The 23,247-nt window shown below is 33.8% G+C and overlaps 1 protein-coding gene across 1 annotated transcript in view; it reads right to left on the bottom strand.

Moving 5' to 3' along the window:
* Positions 1 to 23,247, bottom strand: part of LOC150079042 (uncharacterized) — a 231,514-nt gene that overhangs the window by 160,877 nt on the left and 47,390 nt on the right. Inside the window, exons 3-4 of the mRNA XM_090382501.1 lie at positions 14,676 to 14,830; positions 11,355 to 11,569 (exon numbers count right to left, since the gene is read on the bottom strand). Coding sequence (XP_090238627.1) covers positions 11,355 to 11,569; positions 14,676 to 14,830 — 370 coding nt within the window. The remainder of the gene's footprint in view (positions 1 to 11,354; positions 11,570 to 14,675; positions 14,831 to 23,247) is intronic.

The following is a 23,247-nucleotide window of genomic DNA, read 5'->3' as shown; positions in this document are numbered from 1 at the left end:
ACTAGGTTCCTATAAAATGTTGTGTTGTGCGAAACTGTGTTATATGGGACTAAGAAAAAGTACAAAAAGGGGAGTTACATTCCAAAAGCTAACAAAAATACACTATTTCATTAACAAAATGTTAACAAAAATACACCATTCTAGATTTTTTGTATCTTCTGCTCTCTCTTTAACAAAAAATCAGTAATCTGAGTTTGTTTTCTTTTGCTTGATAAATCTTTGTGAATTTCATCGTATGGAACTAAGCATTTTTGAAATTCCCCTTTGAACTTTGGTCTCCTTTCATTCAAGAATCTGCATTCAAAAAATAGGATTCTAATTGCTCGGCTACCTTTATGCCTTCCCGTATGCTTTTTAGTGTAAAATTTTGAAGTTTAGAATTTTCATCTGCACTACCATCCTCTGAATTGATTTGGTTTTGAAAAGATATGATTACTGAACGTCTTCAGTAATCATATCTTTTTTTATTAATTTAGGAGCATCGGCGACTAAGGCCACATTACTTTGTGTATATTGTCTATAAATTGCGTTTGTCCTAAAGTTGATTTTCTGTTTTGCTGGATGAAAAACCAGAGGTTTTTTTTGGGGGGGGGGGGGGAACATGCTACCCTCACCTGAACCTGACTAACTCAGTCATGTTGTGAAAAAGACCCATAAAAATTCCTCTCATCATTGACTGGATTTGAACTCAGGTCTTTTCTGCCCAGTGTGGGGAGGAGGAGGAGGGCAATTCTATCAACTGTACTACCCACGAGGGTTTCAGTAGTCATGTCATCAAAACCTTCCCCTCCTACTGAGATAGCAAGTTCTACTATCACACCAATTCCGTTTTCTGCCAGTTCGACCATATTTCCTGAACGAACTGATTCTGGCCATACATTTTTCCACATGTATTTAATGTTGACGGTTTTACTTCTTTCAGCAATAAAGCTACGATTCTGACACACAGTCCACAACTGAGAAATGTTTCCATGCCTCCAATTACTTCAGTAGATTCGGAATCAATTTTTTCCAAAATTCATTATAACAAGTTTTAAAGGTGGATATAATCTTGATCTAATGGCTGAATGAAAGAAGTTGTATTAACCTAGCAACTGTGGTTTGACTAGCGAGTCAACAGTGGGGATTCAAAAGGAGTGGAAATGTTGAAAAATTACATCCATCATAATAGCAGGGTTTCCCCTACACAAAAGCTCAAAAACAGCCTGTTATGCGAGGTTTACCAAAATTCTCTAATGTTATACAAGTATAGTATTATGCGAGGATTGTCTCAATTTATCAATCATGTTAGAGCGAAACTGTGTTGTAGAAGTACCGTGTTATATGGGGGTTGCCTGTATATATAAAGTTAAATAAAGAGTTGGTAAAGAGAATGAAATTTATACAGGATTATAGCTCTAGATTACTAAATTGAAAGTAGAAAGAACCCAGCAAATATAAGGTGTAGATAATAATATAGACTTTGAATATGGGGTACAGTATAGTCTAAGGAGCCATCTGTCGAACCCATAGTAAAAATACATGTCAGTATATTGTGAAAGTGAAAGTACTTAGTGTTGCAATTATGATGACTTTGGCATTTTCTTCAGGAGTCAGCTGCCAAAATCAAGGGAAATGCAAATTAAAGAGATTTAAGAAATTAACAAAATTGAGGAAAGCATATAATAGCTGATGTATATCTCATGGCTGACCCTACAGAGCCGGAGGTAAAAAGTAATAACCAGTGTAAAAAACTTTACAAAGCAAGAAAAATAATTTACGAAGCAAGAAGGAAATGAAAATGATTACGATTTGAAGAAAGAATGAATGAAATGCATTTAAAATAAATCAGTGGTTCAGTGGGCCAAAGTTGTACTTACTAACGTGCCATGCTGATGCTGGCATGTGTGCCGTGAGGCGTAAGCCAACATGCTGCGTAGGAGAAAAAGAAAGCGAAGTTTGCTGCTCTTAAGATGTGGAGGTGAAGCGATCTCATGTGTTGGAAAGTGGAAAGAATAAAAAGTAGGATTATGACTGGATGAGAACAAATTGAATGCACGTAACATGTATCCCAGGAAAGCATAGAGAACTGACTGTAAAAGTAGCGTGATATATATGCTGAGCTTAGTGTAAGATGAAAACAGTAAATATAGTAAAAAATAGCATCTTGATTGCTTTCAACAACCTAATTGTGCTCAAGAAGAAAGTCATAATGGGTATAAGGATAGTAAATAGATGTATGAGGAAGAGTGACAAAGGTAGTGCTCGGGCAGTTTGGGGTTGCAATTCCCGTTCCTCTAGTACGACCTTGAACGAAGTTCTGGGAGAAAGTTACAAGTGTTTAAGTCATTTGTGTTAAGATGGTAGGAACACCACATACAGCCACTCCCCAATTAACATAAGGGTTGCATTCCTTGGAACTCTGCGTAAGTCGGAATTTCCCCCATGCTTGTGCAGCACTCACAACTGTGCTCACTGAATTGATTGAATCAAAAAATAAATTTTTGATGAACATGTAAATAGAATTATTTATTGTATTTTTTTCAATTTTTTTATCTCATGTGCAGGAAAAATTACAAAAGCGTGCAAATTTAAAAATTTTCAAAATTATAAAATTACAAAAAAAAGAGAGGAGACAGGCATAATGTCAGTAAGTTTTACCTCTTGAGCATCTTTGCCAGAATAAATGTCTTCAATCGATAAGTACGCCATGCGGAGGTTGAGGGCTGTGGAGATTTAGAAGGGGTCGGCCGCTCAACCTTACGAAAGAACATATTAATGGATGACTGGATGGTGGCTTTTTTCTTTTCATTATAGATTTCTTTCTAGCAAGCAAGTATATCATTCACCCCTCTGTTAACTTTTAAAAATTGTTCGCTGTCAGGATCCATCTTCTCAAACCTCACTATCGCTGATGCAATTTCACGAAATGCCACTGCCATCCCTCTGGTGATGAAGCACCTTGGTTCCTCATTTGGTTCATCTTGAGCTTTGTCAGCATTTTTTATTTTTCATTATCGCTGCCTGCAAGTCAATAAGTTCTTCGTTAGATAATTCCTTCTCTTCTTTCTCTATTAACTCCTCATCTTTGGCAAAACCTCCAACTGAAGTACTCTGTAACCTCTTCATATGATTCATCTTTTTCAAACCCTTTGAAGCCTTTTACGTGCCATGGGCATATTTTCTTCCACGTGTCATTCAAACAATTTTTAATAATTTCCGCACAGGCCTTATTAATATTTAAGATGCCATGGTAAATATTGTAAGATTTCCAAAAGTCTCTTAACGTAAAAAAATTCTCACTGTCTATTGCAGACAATGGCTGAGCAAATGTTGTGTGTAAATAGAATGCTTTTAAATTCGAAATAGCGCCTCAATCCATAGGTTGGATGAGTGACGTCGGTAGAAATATGACTCTCATGTTCAAATTGAAATCATCTAAATGTGTAGTATGTCCTGGAGCATTATCTAATATGAGCAAAATCTTGAAAGGAACATCGTTGTATTTAGAATATTTTTCAACCTCAGGAATGAAGCAGCATTTAAACCAATCCTCAAAGAGAGATATTGTTATCCATGCTCTCTGGTTTGATTTTGATCGGAATGCATGGGTAGGGTGGCTTTATTGATGCCCCTAAATGCACAAGGATTTACAGAATGGTACACAAGCAGTGGTTTTAATCTGTAATCACCCATTGCATTAGCCACAAGCAAGAGCGTGGCCCTATCTTTTGAAGCATTGAAACCTGGCATTGTCTTTTCCTCTTTGGCAATGTATGTTTGATCCGGCATTTTTTTTCTATACAGAGTAGTCTTGTCAACGTTAAATTTGCTGCATTGAATAGCTGCCTTCATCAATAATTTTTTTTCCAATACATCACAAAATTTCTCTGCACCTGTAGAATCGGCCCTAATGACTTCACTGCATACTTTAATGTTTAGGAAATCACTGTGATGCTTGAACCTATTAAACCACCCGTTGCTTGCCACGAACTTGGCTTGAGGTTAGCCGTACTTATCCTTAATATCTTCATAAATACATCTTGTTTTTGATTGAATGGCCATTGGACTCGGGGGCACTTGCTTCTGAATCGGATTTTCCATCTTTGATATAGCACCTGAACACTGTTTTGTAATCACAGTTGATCTTAAATGCATTGATCCTTTAACATGTTCTTTTATACGTACACTATCCCTTAAAATAGTATACACTGTTGAAGCAGTGAGACCTAATTCCATGCAATAGATGACAAACTTCAACCTGCTTGTTACTTCTTAATCATTTTCATCTTCATTTCTAAATCAATTTTGTTTCATTTCCTAGCCCTCCCAGCACTTGCACTTTTCATTGGCCCCTTTTTCTTCACCATTGTAATAAGTAAATAGGAATGAATAGATTCTGAAAATGTATTTATGTTTTTTATATGATTGAAGATTTCAATCATATAAAAAATGGAGATGTTTTATTTGTCTTTGGTTCCTTTAGTTCTGAAAATGAAGTAAATGAAGGTAACCTGTATTGTAGGTAATGAGAACAATTCATGAGAATATTTTTAACTGTAAGAGTGGAACAGCGATTACACTGTGGCGTATAGTCACCTGTAAGAATACATAGGTTAGATGAGCATGTGTGTTCAATATGCATTCTAGCAAGGATTACTTCTTCTTGCCTATTTATTCAGGAACTGGAATTCCAAAAATTGCATTTTTAGAAGGCTGTGGTATATGATGTTGATGCAGATACCCTGGAGAACACTTTACCAAGGGCATTTGCAATCTCTTGGGAAGAAGGTATTTCTGGCCCATTCCAGTTAAGAATTGGGATAATGCATTCTGCTTGAATAATTTGTTCATCTAAAGAGACAGATAATATATATTTTATACTAATGAACGTTGTGTGGTAATGCAATATTTTGTTCGTAGTGAACTTGAAAGTAGCTGAAATGGTATCGACTAAATTGTATTTCATATTGTGACTATCACAACGAGTTGCCATGGTATTGCACTACCTTGAATAAGTAACGCTTCACTAATAGAGTTACTTATTCATTATATTATTAATTATATTATATTATATTATTAACTATTGTTACTTATTCTTGGTGGATACCACCACCCAGATGGCACTGTTTCAAGGCTTGTTGGCCTATCATCAGTGGGTAGGTAGGTACCCTGGTGTTGCAATTGTGACAATCCAGTTGCGAAGTATTTCCACAATATGAGAGATGCCTAAAGGTGTGCATTAGTATATACTTAAGTAAATATGCATGTAAGCATAGGACTATGAATTAGAAATTCACTAATGAACGTTCAGTGTAGATACACAATATTTTGTTTGTAGTGGAACTCAAAAGTAGTTGAAATGGCATCAATTTAATTGTATCTCATATTGTGACTATCTTATGCACACCATTATAAGATACAATTAAATCGATATCATTAACTACTTTCGAGTGCACTATGAACAAAATACTGCATATCTACACTGAATGTTCATTAGTGAATTTCTAATTCGTAGTCCTATGCTTCATGCACATACAGAAGGCCCCCGTTATAACGCGGTTCGCTTTACGCTGATTCGATATAACGCTGTTCTTATATTATAACTCGTATCTGACTATAACGCTGTCACAGATCACTATAACACTCTTTTACAGATTACATTTTTGACATATTTAACGAAATAGTTTCATTTGATGGAGTCGATAGCTTGAAAATGAATAGCAAAACAGCATTAAAACGTTTCCCTCACCGACTTGAGAAATTTTCCCACGTTCAGTGAAATTTTCTCGCACGCTAATTTAATTGTAGTACAGTGACTTGTTACGTAGTTCCGAGATCAACATTTTAAAAAATGATCAAGTATATTGCTTGTAATATTTGCGTTATGTGCATTTATCCGAAGTCTAGTCATCACTCAGTACAGTATTAGACATCGTGCGTAACGGACAGTTTACTTGAACATTGTATCATAATTAATTCAACCAATGCAGTTACATTTTCGAAGAGCTAATAATGACCGATAGGAATGAAAAAGCAACAACGTCTGGGCGCAGTACGAAGACTATAAATGTAAGAAAAAGACTGAATTTGAAAATTAAATTAGACGTTTTGAAGCGAATTGATTCCGGTCAATGACAAGCGGATGTGTGCCATAATTTAGGACTTGCAACTTTAACTGTAAGCACAATTAAAAAAAATGAAGAATTAATTTTAGCAGCGGGAAAGATAGCTGTTCCACTGCAAGCAACTAGGACTAGGCCGGCTATTAGGATTGAAATGGAAAGACTTTAATTTTATTGAAGATAATATTCCAATGCAGAATTCAGTTAAGTTAAATATTAAAAAAAAAAAAAAAAGAGAGAGAGAAAGAGATTAGCCAATATGATGATCTAAAGAAAACTCGCCTAAAAAAGAAAAAAATATGGAACCATTTAAAACTGGTAAGGGCTGGTAGAATAGATTTAAAATCCAGGGAGAAGCCGCTAGTGCAGATCAAGGAGCCAAAACTTTCAAAAAAGAACTTGTTAAAATTATTGAAGAGGGGTATTATGTGTTAAACTTCTCAACAAGTTTTTAACATAGATGAAGCAGGACTTTTGTGGAAACGAATGCCTAAAAGAAGTTTCATATTGAAAGAAGAAAAAACATGCCAAGTTTCAAAGCGGCGAAGGATCAGTTGACTTTATTGTTGGGTGGTAGCGCTGTGGGCCATTTAAAATTAATACCCCTTTTAGTTTATTTGGAAGAGGGCCAAAGTTCAACTCAAAATCCACACATTTTTCATGATTAAATTCGTCCATTAAATTAAATCAATTAAATTCATTATTTTAATTGGAATTTTAAGTTTACTTTTGATACGCAAATAGTTACCACATAATTATACGTATGTAATGCAGAATATTTTATATGTGCAAATATTTGAATATTAAATATTTTGACCGACATTTGTGCATCTTTTCATTACCGTTTATTATTGATTAGGAAATATCCTATGGCACTGACCGCAGCTCACAAATACATATGTTACCTTATGGGAAAGCGGCGCTCGCTTAGCGCGGATTCACTTCGAGCTCTGTTTTTCCGGAACGAATGATCAGCGTTAAGCAGGGATCACCTGTATTTACTTAACTATTTTAAACTAAAATAATATCGGCACTACCAACGGTTATGGTTGTGGGTTGCAATATTATTTTAGTATGTTTAACCCCAATGCTCGAGGCCTTTTCTCTAATTTATATTTTGTCCAATTTTCCTTAGAAAATTTCCATTTCCCGTGAATCCAGCCCTTTGTATAAAGCTGGTTGAAAAATATTGGGAAATGATTGCTGTTAAGTGGTATACTGTCCATTCAATGCTAGAGTATAAGGTTGGGGAACAGATGTAAAGATCAATGGCTGATGACGATCTAGTTTTTTTTTTTTTTTTTTTTTTTTGGTAGTTGTTGGCGCATAGGCTTCTGTGGCCATAATGCACCTCACAAGGTTTTTTGTAGTACTTTGATCCAAGCCCGAGGCGGGAATCGAACCCGCGACCTTTGGGTTGCCAGGCAGGCACTTTACCCACCCGGCTAGCCCGGTCGGCTGACGATCTAGTGGGAAGATGCATATGTGTGTGTATACTATTATTTAACTAGGTAAGATTTTGAGTGTCTAGAATAGATTCAATTAGTCAACCTTGTTTATCTAGTTGTAATGATCTGCACAATGGGTGATGCCTGTTGAAATCTAATAAACAAAGTGGATGAGGTAACTGTCAAGGTCTGCATTGGTGACAACATGATTTGGTGGGAGGTACAGTGACACAAGTGTTAAAGCAATTCCAAGTACTACACAGACAGCAACAACTTCCAGATCTGTGTGTATATTGACATGTTTTGATGATTTTCTAGTCTACCAGGATGGGGTCTGTAGGGTCTATTGCAAACAGTTGCCTGCTGGGTTATAATGATTGATCAGATCAAAGATGTCTTCCGAACTGGTACGAGAGCTTCTACTGTTTCACTGGATTATAACACATTATTTGGGTTTAGCAGATGAAGCATCTGTTTTTTTTTTTAAATTAGGAACCTGTTTCCCTTTTTTTTCTTTCTTAGAAAATACATGTTGCTGTCCAGTGTCAATATTGCTTTCTACATCAATCTCTAATATTTCTTCTTGACTGACTTTGTCAATATGTCCATATATGTATCAGGATAACGTATTTTTATAATGAGATCAGGTATTTTTGTTCTATTGTGGGAAGTTATGTGGTGGCTGTTGGGATTGAGTCTGCTGTGTTACTGGCTTGATCTGCTATTGGTTAATTACTGTTTTCTGCTTGTGTAGCAGAAAACAGTAATCAACTTTTTTGCACACTTTTGTTGTAGAAATTTTGCACGCTTTTGTTGTTTTAGTGTCGTTTCTTATATTCATTTTGTCAAATTCGGTAAGTTTTTTCCCTCCTGGTACTCGGTTTGGTGATTCCCCCCCCCTTTGCAGTTTGGACATATTACAGATTGGGCAGGACATTCAGTTTGAGCAGTTTTTGGATCCATAGTTTGGAGGGATAGAGATTCCTTTTTTGATAATACTCATAATAATTCTGAGATTTATAGTATCTTAGAGAATTAGGAATATATATCCTGCTTATACAGATGTTGGTAACTTTAGTGTGCTAAAGGTAATAATTAGGTTGTATGTAGGAATCAGTATGCCATTTTTTTTTTTTTTTTTTTTTAACTAGTATTTATTTTGCTTGCATAACCTTTTGTCCTTATAGTTCTTAAACAATTTCTTCCTAACTTAATGTTCATCAAGTCCCATTCTAAGATGACATCTTTGCATAAGTTAAAGAGTTGCATGGGGAGTTATCTTGACAGGCACTCCACCAAAGGATGAAAGTTTTAAGAAAGTCTCTGAATATTTGGTGCTAGCAGTTTCAATCAACGGCTCTCCATACTGAAGTCTTTTGACTGTTTTCAGTGAGCCAGCAGCATATTCCAAATATTTTTGGATGAGGAAAGATGATAACTTGCTCAGCTGATCCAACAGAGAATGAATTCAGGTTTTTGCATTTCACTAGGCATTCAGCACAGAAACATGGCACAGCTGCTCCTTTAGGCCCTTGGGGGAGATGTATGTTTTTATCTCTCAGGATTCTGGCCTTGCTATGCGAAGACAGGAGCAGTGTTGCTTAGTGGCCAAGTGCAGGGGTTAGCATCGTTAATATCAAATGAATTAAAATTAAACAAAAAGCACTTTCTTTTTCTGGGCTCTCTTCTTAGTGTTTTTAAGTAAATAGACTACTTTAAAAGAAAAATTAATATGCCATTTAAAACCTAGCCACAGGAATGCTTGGCACCCATGGCTGTAGGATGCTACCTCTCACCTGTTTATTTTGTCCATTTTCTTTCTGTGTATTGGTATTCTTTTGGCAGCCAATGCCTTTTTTGATGGCAGTGAAATGTGAAGTCCAGGTGATGGTTTTAAAAAATTAAAGGTATATTCCCCTAATTCACCAATAATCATGCAGTATTACAGTCCCTTTTTTATATTCAAAGCTCATCTGTAGCAAGAAGGAGAAATTTTACTTTCTCTCTCTTCCCCCCCCTCTGAAATTTGCTTCCTTAAGATTATTCTTATAATACTGGAGTTATCACTTTTTGAACTCAAGAATTTGGTTAGTTTGAAGTTGTACAACAGTAAATTTTTCACAGAAAAACCCTTCATTATCTTGAAATATTCATCTGAAATGTATGCCCTAACACAGTGGCCAGTTTCATATTAAATTACACTTTTATGATTGTTACTTTGAAGGAGTGGTCATAACAAATGCTGAAAGATAAGAAAAATTTTGTTACCTTTCAAGTTAAACATAAAAAAAACAATAATAACCATGTGATTTTTATTCTAGACGGGGCAGCTGTGGGATAATATATAGCACTCATATTTTCTTAGCCATCCTTTTTTCTATCATTAAGTCATTCACAATTTTCTGCTTACTTTGACAGGTTCATGTTTTATAGTATCAATTTGTATTCTACTGAATCTGAAATATATCAAAGAAAAATTTTCCTTAAAACACTTTGGATAAATTCTGTGGTCTGTTTTCATTCTGAATGTTTTCTTTAACCATGGCATACACTGTTTTTACATCTAATTGAGTTAAGGTACTCAATATTCACTTATTTATTATTTTTTTTTTTTTTTTAGAAATGAACACATATGTTCTTGTGGTATAAGAATATATCTAGAAATCTCACGGATGTTTCTCTCATTTGTAGTATGGACTTTTTCCTCCCAAGGATTAAATTTTTTTTTTAAACATGGCATGCATTTTAAATCCAATCGAGCATCAAAGTATCATATCACTGCCAAGCATAAGGGGGGTTTTAAGGGGGAAATGAAAGTATATGTTCATGAATCCTGTGGCATTCAGGTGATATATTATCTTTCGATGTTTCCCTCCTTGTCATAGGGCCTTTTCCTATAATAATTTGCATAGCCTACAAACTCTTGCGATTTCATGTAACGAAATAAATGCTCCCCCCCTCCCTTTATGCAATATTCCATAGTTAGTACATAAAAAAGTGAAAATTACTTTGGATAAATCATTACTTTTTTTGATAAGTAGTTGAAATATCTTCAACAAATTTAGTAAAACACAACATACATCTACAAAAAAAAAAAAAAAAAAAAAAACCCAATATGCTACTATTACTGTTCTGCAGATCATTTTATTGTTCTAATTTTATTTTAAAATCAGATTCAAAAATATTGAAAATTATTTACAATATAATTTTCATTGGTTATTCTAGTGGACACTAGTTTTCCTGTCCACTTCATATACACCTCTACTTTAACTTTTGGATTTTTATCAAATTTCTTTTATTCACGTTTTCTCCTTTTCATTGTCTACTGTTAGATTCTGAATCAGCTGCAGAGGTTATTTTGTTATTTAACACTTAAAATACAATCAGCACACAGACAGATAATAACACATTGCAATTCCCCAAACATCTTTAGAATAAATGCTTATGGTACTGTTAATTGAAAAGGCAGAACTAAGAATGCTATTACCACCAATAGATTGCTATATTTGATGGGATTAATGATGGATTTTGCAGTTTTTGTAATGACCAGTTCAGTCACTGGGTGAACTGGATGTTGGTTATTCTTGTAAGTAACCTTTAATTTGGCATTAAATACATCAATTAATTAAAAACTTCACAAAGACTGGTATTCTTCACACAGCTAATGCTACACTTCTATTGCTATGCTTATAAGAGAAAATTTTTAAAATTACTGCTCTAATTTTTTAATAGTGGAGTAGAATATATAAAAAAGTACATGATATTTTACTTATAAGATACTACTCATAATGCTTGTACTTGCCTCCTGTAATCTGGACTATAACCAGGGCTGTCATAAGGACCACGAGGTGACCTGCTGGGTGAGCTGTATGGACTACCTCGATATTCTGCTAATTCTCGGGTATAATCAATTGGATGATCTCTGTGTGAGTATCGTGTTGGACTAAATGATTTGAACCAGTTTTCATTATCTTCGACTCTATCATGATCGATATATTTAGTAATTTTCTTTTTTTTCTGAAAAAAAAAAAAAAAAAAAGTCACACATATATATAAACACACACATGCACACATTTTTGCATTATTACTGTGGTACCTCTGTTTACTATTAGGTGTGCATGTTTAAATATATTCTAAACTGCAAAAAAGATGTTAATATAATAATGGTGAAATTCTCTTCTACTGCACTTGTTGCTGGTAGATCTAACTTATAAGAATCAAAATGCATAAAACTTTTAATATAGACTTGTCTTCTTGCCAGAATGCACCTTACAAATTCATAAAAATAGTTACCGGGTAACTATATTATACAAACAATGGGAAAATTATGTATATCATAAAATTCCCAGTGAGAATTTAAGCAGGTAATACTATGTGCTCAGCACATGTGATTGTTTGACATTTACATTCCCTCAAAACTCTGCTGTTGATAAACAAATTAGAATATCAATGAAATGGAATGTTCCTCTTTTCACATATTTTTATGATAATTTTATTACGTGGTGTTTATTTTATTAATAAATTTAGTTTACTGATATATTTATAGAGAGAAATATAAAATTTTATGAAAACATAAAACTGCCCCAACAAACTTCCCTTTGCAGTTATGAAACTAGCTTGGCAGATTTTCAGATTATATATTCATCAAAGTTCACTTTCAAGAGAAATGAGGTATTACCTAATTGAAAAAATTTGCAATTATTGAACTATAAAATGGTTACATCATTGGTAAAAATAGTATATTTCTTCAGTGTAGGCATTAATTTATTAAAAGCTATATAAACAAAAAGGCTTTCTGTGACTGCAAAATATGTTTTCCGAAAAGACAATTTGATGGGAAAAAACCATAAAAATTGACAAGTATACAAGTATGATTTTTACAGTTAATGACAGCTATAAAGCTTTATATACTACAGCTCTGGAAGAACTACAATCCAGTACTACATAAAAACGAATCCAAAAATATTTCAGCATCATCATAAAAAAAAATTGCATTACATAAAAAAATTAAAATTAAATAATAATAATTATAAATATCTGTTTATATACAGGGCATCTAGCAGAATTACTATCAATAAAAAATGTATTTATTTCATAAAATAATAATAATAGAAAAATAATTTTTTTTTTCTAGGTTCAAAACCTGCTAAATTTGTGTAGCCAGAAGAGCAACAGATCATGTGCACTGTGTTGCACAGGATGTATGTGTGGGGAAATTTGCTTTTATCCAGCAAGTTGATTGCTGGAACAAATTTCCATCCGGTGTTTTTTTTTTTTTTTTTTTTTGGTAGTTGTTGGCACATAGGCTTCTGTGGCCACAATGCACCTCCCAAGGTTTTTGCAGTACTTTGATCCAAGCCCGAGGCGGGAATCGAACCTGCGACCTTTGGGTTGCTAGGTAGGCACTTTACCCACCCGGCTAGCCCGGTCGGCTATCTGGTGTTGGAATGAGTAGTCTGAATTAATTTAAGGTTGTAAGCAAGTACGGTTTTAGAGCATCAGCAACTAAGGCCATACTGCTCCGTGTATATTGTCTGTAAATTGTGTGTATTCTGAGGTCAATTTTTTGTTATGCTGGAAGAAAAACCAGACTTTCCAGGAGGGAAAAACCACGCTACCCTTGCCCAAGACCAACCAACTCAGCTATGTTGTGAAAAAGGCCCATAAAAATTCCTTCCTTTCAGTGTGGAGAGGATGGCAATTCTATTAACTCTGCTACCCACGAGAGTATTAATTTAAGAAATATATACGAGAGAGAGAGAGAGAGAGAGAGAGAGAGAGAGAGAGCGAGAGCTATAATGATCACAATTACTGCATGGAATGTTTTATTTCCCTCATTTTTTGTATTATAGCTGGAGAAATAATGTTTTTCTGCAGATATATAAAAGGAAATATTCAATGATTATCAGATATAACTTCACATAAACTGCTCTGAGAAATTTTAACTATCTACTGGGTGTATTGGTGTTAAATGTCCACAAAAAATTAAACTTAAATTTTTTACTTTAATAATTTTTATAGTTAAAGTTTAATTTAATTTAAATTAAAAATGTATAAGTTTAAAATCAGTAAAATTAACACAATGTTCCTTTTGCACAATGTGTACCTTTTTATAAACATGTACTACCAGTTATATTGCACTAATATTTTTTTTCATTTTTGTATCCATTTTGGTATTCCTTATTAATTTAACATATCAGGTTTGCGGACACCATGTATTAGGTTTGCGGACACCATGTACATAAAAACTTACACATTTCTAAGATATACAGAAGTACTTTCAACTCATATATAACAAAAGCATTTCAGGAACATTTCTGAAATCAGCTAATCTAAAAAAAAAATAATAATAAATTAAGTAACATAAATGTTGTTTAAACGTGGTTCATAATTAACATGTACTACTCTCTTCTTGTGTTTTGATTAATAATTAACAGAGGATTGCATTCAAGCAAAAATCATAGATAAGAAGATTCTTATGTGCATCTTGTAGCTGAGGGTACAATTGCAGTATACAAAATCTAGGTCAAAATTCATCAAAAGCATTTCCTGTCAGATGTTGAAGATGAACGATCTTGATAACAGTTAAGCAACAGAGGGTCATGAGGGAATACCTAATAGTGCACAAGACTTACCAAAGAATATTCTGCAAGAATATCTTCTCCCAGCCACTGCTGGAAAAAAAAAAAAAAAAAAAAAGAAACTAACAACATTCAAACCTGAAAAATGGTTTCCAAGTTTTTCTTTGCATAACTTATTTTACTGATAATCATGCTGAAATACTGTCACATTTTCCACATTCTCCTGATTTAATTATCTTTAGTTTTTAGTTCTTCTCAAAATAAAAGAAAGAGGCAGAAAGGTTTAGAAACAGTTCAGAACTGGGCATAATATAACTTTTCAGTATGGAAAACATCAATCAGCAACAGATAGTCAGATATGGGTAGTGGCTTCACTGCTTGCAAAAAAGAAAATATGCTGAAAAGTAACAGGTGTTTGCCTCATTATAAAAGCTGGTAATTGCTGTTTTCAAGAATAATAATGTATTCTTGAAAGTAGCAATTTAAAATTATACTACATTAGAATAAAATTCTTGAAAGTAGTAATCCAAAAGTATACTTACTTTTGTTTGTATTTCTTCATCTGGTTGAACAGGCGGTATACTTTTACGCTTCTTTTTTTTCTTTTTTTTATCTTCATTGTTTGTAATAATTTTTTCTGTAGGTTCCAATATGGCAGCTTCTTGGACATTGGGTAAATCCTCTAATTTTGTTTCTACTAAAAATTAAATAATAAGCTAAAGATCAGTAAGTTTAATTTACTTAATATTCTAATAACAAAAAGTTTAATTGGCATGGTATAATTTTTTTTTCTTAAATAACTACTTTGCTTAAAAAAGAGACTATGCTTAACCGCATTTCCACATTTTGAAATGCAGTTAAAAAGTAAAAGTATCAAGGAGAGAAAAGGAGCTGAAATAAAATTATACACTACCCCACCAATTTATGTCCTGCATTCAGCAAACTGTAAGTAGTTAGCAGAATACAGATAAAAAATATACAGTTGTACACTGCTACAGCACAGTTCACCCAGTTTGCTATACTGTTTTGAATATTTTGACCCCCCCCCACAGAAATAATGCTATTCGCTACATCAGTTTTTCCAGTCAAATTAAATTCACATTACTTGCTTTCAAAGGGGTATTAAATCATTTAAATCAACTCTTAACCATTAATGTACTTGACAAGAAAATGACTGAATTGCATGTGAAACTAGAAATAATGCAAAGCATTTCTAATTTATGACAAAGGGAAATTTTGAAAACTGCCTGTTTATTGATCCAACAAAAGTTATTTTTCATATCAACCAGTAATTTACATCTCTGCATCCACTGCTGCAAAAAGTTATGGTCATTTAATGTGATAGGTGGGGAAAAAAAAATTTTGAAGCAGTCACAGCACCATTTATTGCATATTACAAATACAGCAGAATCTCATTAATACAAAGTTCAAGGGAACTAAATTTACACATTTTGTAATAACGAGGTTTGTAGTAACAAAGTTCCCCAAAATTGGCAAAATTTTACTTTTTTTTTTTTTTGGTACGTACTGTATATCTAAGAATAATAATAATATCAAAAAAAAATAAAATAAAATAAAAACAAAAGCCTTGTCTAACAATAGGAATAACATTTTTTTTAAAAAGATTCTATTTTATTTATAAGATAAAATAAGAGAAAAGCAATATTAATGGAAATGAAAATATTGTACAGTATATATATATTGATATATACAATATTTTAATATCACAGTAAAAAGAATTAATCTTAATATAAAAGGAGACATACAAACCATTAACTTTTTAATAAATTAATCTAATTTAAAGAAAGAATCCAATGTTGTTTGCACAGTTTTTTTCCTATATGCATTTTTAACTACAGCACAGACGTCATCAAATGCAATAGTTGTTTTTTTATCAACATTACTGCAGGCTAACACATTCTTCATTATGATAAATGCATTTTTTTGGACATTTTTTTAGATGGCAGTGTGCACGTGTCTTCACTTTCGATGTCACTGGTAACAAAAACATCATCGTTTTGTTTGGTACCCAGCAGCTATTCTGGTGTTAGCACTGCAGTGGTAGCAACTTCAACCTTCACAAACTCTTCAACTTTTCCAACAAAATCCATATACTCCTTCAAATTCCTCCATTCCTCACTGTTGCTATCGCATTCATCTGCTGGACCATGTTTTTTGAGGATGTTCTCCTCAAAGCCACTCTTTCTGAAACAGTTGATTATTACACTTGATGCAATATTTTCCCAAGCAATAACATCCAAGACATTCCAATTTGGCTGCAAATTGTTCCCTCCTTCTATGTTGCAGATCAAGTACCTTATGAGGCAGGCTCTATATGCTCCCTTGAGGTTAGAAATAATGCCGTGGTTGCATTAAACTGGTGGTATTGGGGGGGGGAGATAAAAACAACAGCAGTATATGCTGTAAAATGGTCTAGAATCATCAAAATGTTCCTTTTTTCCGAAGCCATTCTTCTGTCCAATTTTGATAACCAAGACTGAAAAATTTTGATCGTAAGCCAAGCACTTCTATTGGCCTCATAATCACAGAGAAGTTGGTTAACTGCTTTAAAACATCTTGGCTTGGAAAACTTACCAATCACAAGTGGGCGCAGTTTTGTACTGCCATCTGAATTTCAGCATAACAGAACAGAGTCTTTGTTTATTAATTTTCCACCATGACAAGACTCTCCTCTAACAGCAAATGTTTTGTTTGGCAGCAAATTATAAAATAAACCTGTCTCGTCAAGATTAAAAATAGCCTTTGCCTCATATTTTTCAAGAATGGACCGTACAACACAACCAGTCTTTAGCCTTTTCTCTGTCGACTAATCCAGACTCACCGCAAACATTTCGTGAAACCAAGTTATTCCTGTCTTTAAATCTTTGGAGCCAGCCACTGCTGCATTTGAAGTCGCTAATCTCATGTTGCTGAGCTAGATAATTTGCCTTTTCTTGCAAAATCGGACCTGATATTGGCAAATCAGATGCACGCATTTGTTGGTACCACGAATTCGTTTCCTGTTTTTCATCGCTGCTCCAATGTAACGCACTTATTCAAGTCTTTTTTGGTTTTTCAGTATTGTAGATAAAGTAGGTAAAGGGATGTTGTATTCCTTTGCAATGTCTGTTTTGCTTCTTACCATCCTATCAGCCTCTTGTATAATTTTTAGTTTAATTTCCAGGCTTAATTCTGTATGTGTCTACGTTTTGTCACCATAACACAGTTAGATAAAATTTAATATAAACAAATTTTAAATTAATTTAAAGACACAAGTTCCGAAAAAGACATCAGCTCAGATAAAATGGCACAAAAAATAGATTGCTGTATATGATAGCAAAAGACTTTGAACTGGGGTAACAATTGCAAATGACTTTATTCCCGTGGAGAGCAAGGGAGTGCATGTAAACAACTTAGAAAAACTTTTTATTCTTTTGTGAATTTAACAACTCATCCTTCAGAAAGATGTTTTTCGGAGTGCACTTGACGTTGTAGCTACCATAAACTGCTTTTGTTTACACAAAACTAATTCTAACAAGTCAGTGCCATCCTTCGGAAAGTAGGGAGCCAGATGGCCAGGGGCAATAATCAGATCGCACTGTCAAGATTTGTATTAAACATACAAAATGACAATATTTATTTCTCATGGGGTGAAAAAGAACTTTGTAATACATATTAACCGAATTTTGTAATAAATGAATATATTTACATAGAAAAGCCTATCCTTTCACAGGGGAATGGTATGTGCTTCATATAAATGAGCACTTTGTATAAACCGAGTTTGTATTAACGAGATTTGACTGTATATATGCTTTATACATCATCCCACACAGTGGTGTTATTGAAAAGGGACCGGCCACTTGGGGGGGGGTACAAACAGCTGAAGTTTATTGAAATGTTTATAAAACTGCTCTTAACTACACAGAGTTCGGTAGCCAAGAATTGCTTAACAATGCTGCTTTCAGTTTATTTTGGTTTATGTATTGTTTGTGCGCATTCTGCATCCGAGTGATTGATTTTAGTTTACTGTGCAAGTAGTTTTCAACTTTTTTTTTTTTTTTTTTTGAAATGGACTCAAAGAGATCACGAGTCAGCTAATGCTAATAACACAAAGATGGGGATGAACAGCCAATTAGAAAAACATTTCCTTGTAAACTAAACTGGGCATTCTACAAAGACTGCAGTTGGGCAAGCACCAGGTTTAACTACATTTAGTGGCTTTTTGTGAATTGAAAATCAACAGTATCACACATTCTTTTTGTAATACAATATGCATATAAAGTTCTGTAATTTTAGGGTAAGCTTGTTTGCATTTTATTGAATGTATACCTAAATTATTTTTATGTATATATATTTAAAATTTTAAACGTTTCTGTTATGTTTAATACTGTTATAAAGAATTAAAATCAGCCAATCATGCAATTAAAGTTAATTACAAAATATTCTATGGATAAATCTTCCCCATTTAATGTGGATTCACTTAGTGATCTGTGTTTACAGCCCCAATTAAGAGTGCTAAATGGGGCTGTAAACAAGAGTGCTAAAAATATGCCAGTATATATAATTTGTCTAATTCTTTGAACAAAAGGAAAAAGTTGCCGCCATTTGCCATATCCACAATATGGCCAGAGTGGAAAACTATAACGGTAATTGTCACTTTTGTTAGTGAATGTAACTAGATTATCAGTGAAGAATAAGTAGAACAAGATCATTTATTCAAATTTGCATTTGGTGATAATGACCAGTGACTACAGAGCCATAGTTATCAACATTTGCACTATTAGTTGCATATTCCTCGCCACAGGCTTTCACTCAAAAATAGAGTAAATTCTGCTCCTCCATCCATACAGTACAATTTTTCATTTTCATTTGAAATTCTTACTACACATAACTTTTGCTGTTTCTGAAGTTGCATCATTTGATTAAAAGGCACTCATCAATGTATTGATGAGTGGCTTTCAACAACAATTTAGTCTTCTTTCAATGAACAAGAAGACTATAAACTCCAAATTTGTTTCATATTGGACTCACAAGTTGACAAATTTATGTTAACAAGTACCCAAAGCAAGAAAAAAACTACCAGTGCAAAAGAAGCTGGCCACTTTCAAAGGTTAATAGACTAAAATATATATCAGGACTTATGAATATGAAAAATGTATGTAAAAAGAAATTGCTCAGCAGAAGCTTTAATCTGACAACAACTCATTTTGGATGTTGGAAACTCAGATCTGCGGGGATTATCACGTATAAAATTAATAAACTTTAAGTAAGTCCTGTTAATTAACTTTAAGTTAATTAACAGGGTTAAGTAAGCTCTGTTGTCACAAATAATACAGACATCCAACTGGCATTACTCATTCACTTGCTATTCCTGATAGGCAACTACCAACTGATGATCCTTGTACAGATCTTCTGAAGCATATACTAATGCATATTTCACATTAATGGGGATACAGATTCTTTTACATTAGAATAGGTCAATCTGGCAGTCTCAAAAATAAGAATAAAAAATGTTAACACCAGAATCTATATCTTTACTGCTAAATTACATGAAATCAAACTTAATATACAACTAATGTTTTTCAACAGATGAATTTTTGGATCGGATTTTTCCAAAATTCCAGAAAAATGCATTTCTTAAAATTATTAAGAAACCTGGAAAACTTGTCACTGATCCTAAAGCTTATTGTCCAATATCTCTCCTGTTGAACCGAATAAAAAATCTTGGAACATATAACTACTTTCGGAATGATAAATTTGTTTAATATGAATAATTTATTCTCTCCTTAACAATATGGATTTAGAGCTGAAAAATCTTATGAAGAGGCACTGATTGTTCTGTTTCATGTGGAATCTTCACTGGCAAAGTACAAATAAGCTGTCTTTATCAATTTTGAGGATGCATTTGACTACCTCTTTGGAAGAGGAAGAGTGACTCAGATCAACTTCAGAAAGCCAATTGTACAACCTAACTGTATCTGCTTATTGGAAATTATTTTTCACAAAGGAGAGTACAGATGATATTGAAATATAACTTGATTTCCAAAGCCATTTCTAGAGGGTGTCATCAAGGATCACTTCTGGATCCCTCTTCTAAAACTTAGTTTTAGGTAGTTGCCAGAGATATCAGTGAGGTCATCCACATAATTACTCATGTGGATGACCTCACTAATATCTCTGGCAAATCTCAGCAGATCGCAATGCTGTACTATCTGACTAGAACTACTGGTCTATTTCAAATAAGCTTAAAATATCACCTTCGAAAACAAAAATGATAGCATTCAGGGGAAAATGGTGTCCAAATATTAACGTCAATGGCACACCTATCCCAATATAATGAAATATTTGGGTATCACCACTGATGCCAGATTCAACTTTTCATTGCATATACATCATATAACAATAAAAATTAAGAAATTCACAGCATCCATTATTAGAATTTCAAATGAGGAATGGGAGGAACATTTCTACCTCTATGGCCACTAATGGTATACCTATTTAGCTTCATATGGCTCAAAACAAAATTAAATAACTACAAACGCTACAAAATTATATATTCCTCGCAGTTATTCTGGCCTGCAGGTCATTTTTGTATGTAGAGGTCACTGTTATAGCTTCAAAAAGCAGATCCCCAATGTAATTCAAATTCTTGGAATTGAATTACACATAAATGCAGGTGTCAAATCAGGAAAATCTTATTGTTAGAATGAACTTGAAAATATCTGGTAGTCCAGATGAGACAAATGTGCAGAGATAAATGTGCATTTACCTCTGCACATTTGTCTTCTATTTTAAAACCAGAAAACAGTTCATACCCACTTTTTATACATTTTTTCTACTCACAGGGTTTAGATCCTTAAACAAAATTAAAAGAACTAGGTCTTGTAGATATTCATATCTGTTCCTGCAGCAAAGCAGAAAACTCAGTACATATTACTTACTGTTGCCTGTTTACGGTGATTATCAAGCCACCTAGAAACAATGCTGTGCAACTTTCTCCCAGGAGGAGATTCCTACTTTGTTTCTAATGAACAAATTTTTAAAAACTTTAAAAGGTTTTTACAAGGAGGAAAACTTTTTAACAAATTCAAGCTATAAATTTCAACAATGATTGCTCTCTATTTTCTGGAACTATGTACAGCTCTGGCTCATTTCTAGAATATTAATGGATAAAATGCTGTCATTCTGACATCACAACTGAACACCTAAAGCTGCAATAACAACTGCCCTATTGACTCCTCCAAGACATCCGACCTTGATCATCTGCAATAATTAAAATCACTGCATAACTTCTGTTGCATTTGCTTCAGTAGTATAGCAATGATTTCCTAAATCCAGATTTACATCTGACCATATAGGTATGACAACCTATACAGATTTCACAACTTGGGCTCCATTTGAACAAACCTCCTCGTTGGATGGTACAATCTACTGTCTGGAAAATGGAACAACTGCAAGACCACTAAAACTTTAATGATCAACTGCTGCAATGAACTCACTGATTATAACTACCTAAGATTTGATCTCTATGTGGTGATCCCTCTTGCTGGTTAAAGGAATGGAATTCACTGGAAATGCCTCAACTGTCCCCCTTCCAGTTCACTAGCACCTAACAGGTATTACTGAACTGAGCCCAAAGTAGTATTAGATTTGGTGGCATCCACTAGTCTGGCTTTACTTCCACTGGAAGTAAAGCCAGAGCACAAAGACCCACCTCTTCATGGCTAAGGACCGGTACCATAAAGCAGCTTTTCTAATTGGTTGCAAACTTCCTGGTAGCTAAATGCCACGAAATGACATTTACAACACAACACACACTATGCTGACATTCACCAACTATGCATTTCTAGCTTTTTACAGATTTGTATCATCACAGTACAAATTTAAACTCCGCACAGTGTATCTGTGCGGAGTTTAAATCATGTTTAGGAGCCACCTTACCTCAGACACAAACATGCATGCACACATCCTTTCTGTACACACTGCAATCATACTAAAATTCTGCATTTTTTATGTTCGAGTGACACCATGTGACTAAATTTCTGTAATGTCTGCATTTGATGATTTAACCAACATTTCAAATTCATCATTATTACATTCATTCATGTGCACATTATTATGTGCCTGTCAACTCTTCAGATTTATGTTAGAGAATCCATCTTTGACTCTTTTTGACCTCTTCCCAATCTCACCACTGTATTGTAATTTTCCTCCATCTTTTTCACAAAAAAAATAACAGCTTTGTTAATAAATTTGGAATTTTTTAAAATATTCTGCAAATTTTTGTTTAGTTATTTTTTATACTTATTTAATCAATTGACTGCCAGGTGTGACAGTCTATGTTGCATCACGTTGCCTTATTCTTGTTGTGTGTGTGTGTGTGTGTGTGTGTGTGTGTGTGTGTGTGTGTGTGTGTGTGTGTGTGTGTGTGTGTGTGTGTGTGTGTGTGTGTGTGTAGCATTTGTCATAAAAAAGTTTATTAAATTTTGTGATTACTTCCCTGAAAGCTTCCTATTTACAATTTACAGTTGGTAATATCATCACTTGGTCTCACTGAAAAGAATTTAAAAACTAAGATCATTGTAGTCACCATCATGACAGCAAAATCCTTTCCCTTTAATCAATACACCTTGGCTAAATAAGTATAACTACTGTCTTGGGTAAATGGAAGGGTTACTGAGTCTTTGATTGTAACATCATAAAAGAGTGATGGATTCTTATGATGTCATCTCCCTTCTCTTACTTGCCTGGACATCCTCACGACTGAGAAGAGTTGTACACACATTCAAAGGTCCAGTATAGGTTTTGGAACATGGCACCCATTATAAAAGTAATTAGTGCACAGTAACAGTGATTTAAATTGTACTTATCTCTTAATGGAAATTCTCCATAGCTGTGTTCAGATACATTTTAATACAGTACACACATGCTTGTTTTAAAATATTAAAGTGCTAATCATAAAGACAAGAGTAATGAATACAGCTAGTGTTTATACCTTTTATAGTGAGTTATCAACTATCAATACTTCAATTTATGATATCAAAGCGAATTATGATATCAAAAATAGGCATATAAATTGAACTACTAACACGGAAATAATGCATATAGGAAACC

The sequence above is a fragment of the Mastigoproctus giganteus genome, chromosome 10 (genome assembly GCF_048544385.1).
Source record: "Mastigoproctus giganteus isolate SK-2022 chromosome 10, ASM4854438v1, whole genome shotgun sequence".
NCBI lineage: Eukaryota > Metazoa > Arthropoda > Arachnida > Uropygi > Thelyphonidae > Mastigoproctus > Mastigoproctus giganteus.
This window is presented reverse-complemented; position numbering and strand designations above follow the sequence as displayed.